Below are 2,939 nucleotides of genomic sequence, written 5' to 3' on the forward strand. Positions count from 1 at the left end.
ATCATATATGCATATCTGATTACCTTTAAGCTATATGTAAGTGGTTAATTTATTATAACTATCTGAGAGTTACAAAAATACAACTCTGTGCCAACAATGCAAGTTGAATTTTCCAAAGTTAGCTGATCTATGTCAAGGTATTAAAGCATGTTATTTTTAAATATTATTCGATTGTTAACTTTTGATGAAAAAGAAATTATTGTTTGAAGAAATATGTTGTTATATATGATGTTACAAATATTTATACAAATATAAGTTTTACAAATTAGGCTTGGCAGTCAGAAATAGCAAACAAAATAAATGTCCTTATTTTAAATATACAAGTATAAGAACAATATCAGCTAGCTTGAGATTGTACAATATACAGTAGAAAAGTTTAAAAAATACTGTACTATACTGAGTAGACTGGAAATAAAAAGGCAATAATTTTGAAACTGGGCTGATATTGTTTTTATTGTTATTTTAAAGGTTTTTTTAAAATTATTGAAAAGCATTTTGTTTTGTTTTGGAATATTTAACCATTAAAAATTAAAATTCAGCACTACCTCAGTGGATGTTTAAATTTTTGTATATTCAAGATAAGGAGTTTTTAGGTTTCTCTGCAATACAGTTATGTTTTTGTATGGTAATACAAAGTAAAGAAGTTTTGTGTGTATATAGCACCACAGAGTGCCATGTTGGTGAAGTAAACTTGTCCAGTGTGGCTCATGTTGGTGCAACAGAAATTCGCAGCTAATGGTTTATTAAACATGATACTGAGTAATATAATACTCAGTTCTTACCCATTAGATGTACAAATAATTTAAAAGACTGATTGTTAAGAATATTTTTAGTTGCATTATAGAAAAGTAACAGTAAGCGTTTTGATTATCATATATATGTAAATGTGGCTCTTAAACTGGAAAGTATTATGATATTGAGTGACTTTTTTGTGTTAATTTACACATTCTTAGTTTTGTAATAAGTACTGTACTAAGGAAGCACTCCAAATGACAGATCATTCAGTTAAATTCCAGTACCCTGACCTCTCTCTTTTTTTTTCTTTTTTTTGTACCTTACCATACAGCACCATTACATCTTTATTATTGTGATTGAATTTAAGTCATGTGCAATACAAACAAACTTTGAAAAATATTCACTATAACTTATAAATGCAATACTTACAGGAATCAAAAGTGAAATTATTGATGTGTTGGAGAAACACAGAGATGAAGAATTAGCTCTGCGGAAAGAGAAGAGAAAGAAAATGCAGGAGGAGGATGAAGGAAAGGAGAAGGATGATAAGGAAAAGATACAACAAGAAACTAATGTATCAAACAACCTTCCCATTTCAACAGAAGGAGATGGCAGTACTGAAAGTCAAGTACAGGGAACATCCACCACTGAGAATGGGGGTTTAGCTATGGAGGTTTGTTTTGCACTTCTGGTATTTATTTTTTTATGAGAACCCTTGGTTGGAGTCATCCATCAACCATAAACATTTTTAAAAATTAATTCTATAAAATTATGGTATTTTATTGCAAATAATTGATTCTGGTATTAATTCTTAGAGTTTTTTAACAGACTTAAGTGATAGGACAGTGTACTATACCAGTAGATTTGTTTTATATATATATATATATATATATATATTATTATTAAAGTGATTAGATTGTTATTTAGCTTCTCCTGTATTTGAGAAGAGTAATGGTGGATAAAATTGTCTTAAATGGAGAAGTTTAGTTAGAATTAGGTTTGTATTAGGCTAAAAACTTCAGATTACATTTGTAATGGACTTTTTTAATTTGAATATACTGAATTTAACTTAAATAGGTATAGAAAGATGATTTCACTGGCTTTGATTTTTCCACTTTAGTTATTGTTTTTATTAATACGAGTATCTATACCTAGATTTTGTTGTTTTCAGGTTTTACCTTCTGATAGTACCAGACAGAATGAAACCAACCTTGGTTTAGCAGAGGCTTCAGGAGTTTCATCTTTGGAAGCCCCAACAACAGTCGAGTCAGGCAAGGCATTTGGTTTTAGTAGCTGTTTTCTTTATCCCCCCCCCCCTCACTTTCTTACGTTAAAAACATGTTTTTGGTGTTTTGTATATAAATTAAGTTTGGAAAGAATCATGCCTATTACAGTACCATGAAGAAAATCAAAGTAATCATCAGAGTATCAAATGTTTGAAGTCACATTTACATATCATTTGTCTTAACTACTTTCAAAATTTAATTAAAAAGGTATGTTTCTAAATGTGTTTTCTTACACTTACAATTCCTAACATATTTTATAAATAAATAGTTAACCCTTTGAATACTGCACACTCTTTAAGCTCCTCTCTGCACCAGTCATGGGGTTTTACTTAGTTACATTCAAAATTAAATAAACCACTTTACTATTTATGTATTTTAATGAAATTGACATTATCATGTACATTATAATTCAAAGTTTTATATTATCCAGGTTTTAATTCCTTTATTTCAAAGGTAACCTCTAGCACACTTGCTACGGGCTTTGTCAAATGGGCTTAATTCCTTTATTTCAAAGGTAACCTCTAACACACTTGCTATGGGCTTTGTCAAATGGACCAAGTTCCTGACCCCAAATTAACCTTTACTTCATGCATGTATGGAGTCAAAGTGTTAATTGTTCTGAGTGAAAAGTGATTTTCATGTTAAGATTAAAAATACTTTTTTTATCTTAAAATTGTCAAATTTCATTTTTATAATCTCTAAAACCTCCTAAATAAATTTCAAAGTTTTTTTAATTTTATTTTTTCTGTTATTTTCTCTACCCTAACTCTGTATGAGGTTGGTCAATTTGACTGACCTTGTAACCACCAAAAAAAAAAAAAAAAAAAAAACGAAACAAATCTAAACTACTCTTTTTTTTTTTTTCTTTTTAGAGTGACTTCAAATTGTAATATGAATCTATATTTATTTATCCTATTT

The 2,939-nt window shown here is 28.9% G+C and overlaps 1 protein-coding gene across 1 annotated transcript in view; it reads left to right on the top strand.

Annotated features, from left to right (window-relative positions):
• LOC106460096 (E3 ubiquitin-protein ligase HUWE1-like) overlaps window positions 1-2,939 on the top strand; it is a 165,843-nt gene that overhangs the window by 154,531 nt on the left and 8,373 nt on the right. The window contains 2 exon segments of the mRNA XM_022386717.1: window positions 1,167-1,408; window positions 1,907-2,006. Of these exon segments, the coding sequence (XP_022242425.1) occupies window positions 1,167-1,408; window positions 1,907-2,006 (342 nt within the window).

Source organism: Limulus polyphemus, unplaced genomic scaffold (genome assembly GCF_000517525.1).
Source record: "Limulus polyphemus unplaced genomic scaffold, Limulus_polyphemus-2.1.2 Scaffold707, whole genome shotgun sequence".
Taxonomy (NCBI): domain Eukaryota; kingdom Metazoa; phylum Arthropoda; class Merostomata; order Xiphosura; family Limulidae; genus Limulus; species Limulus polyphemus.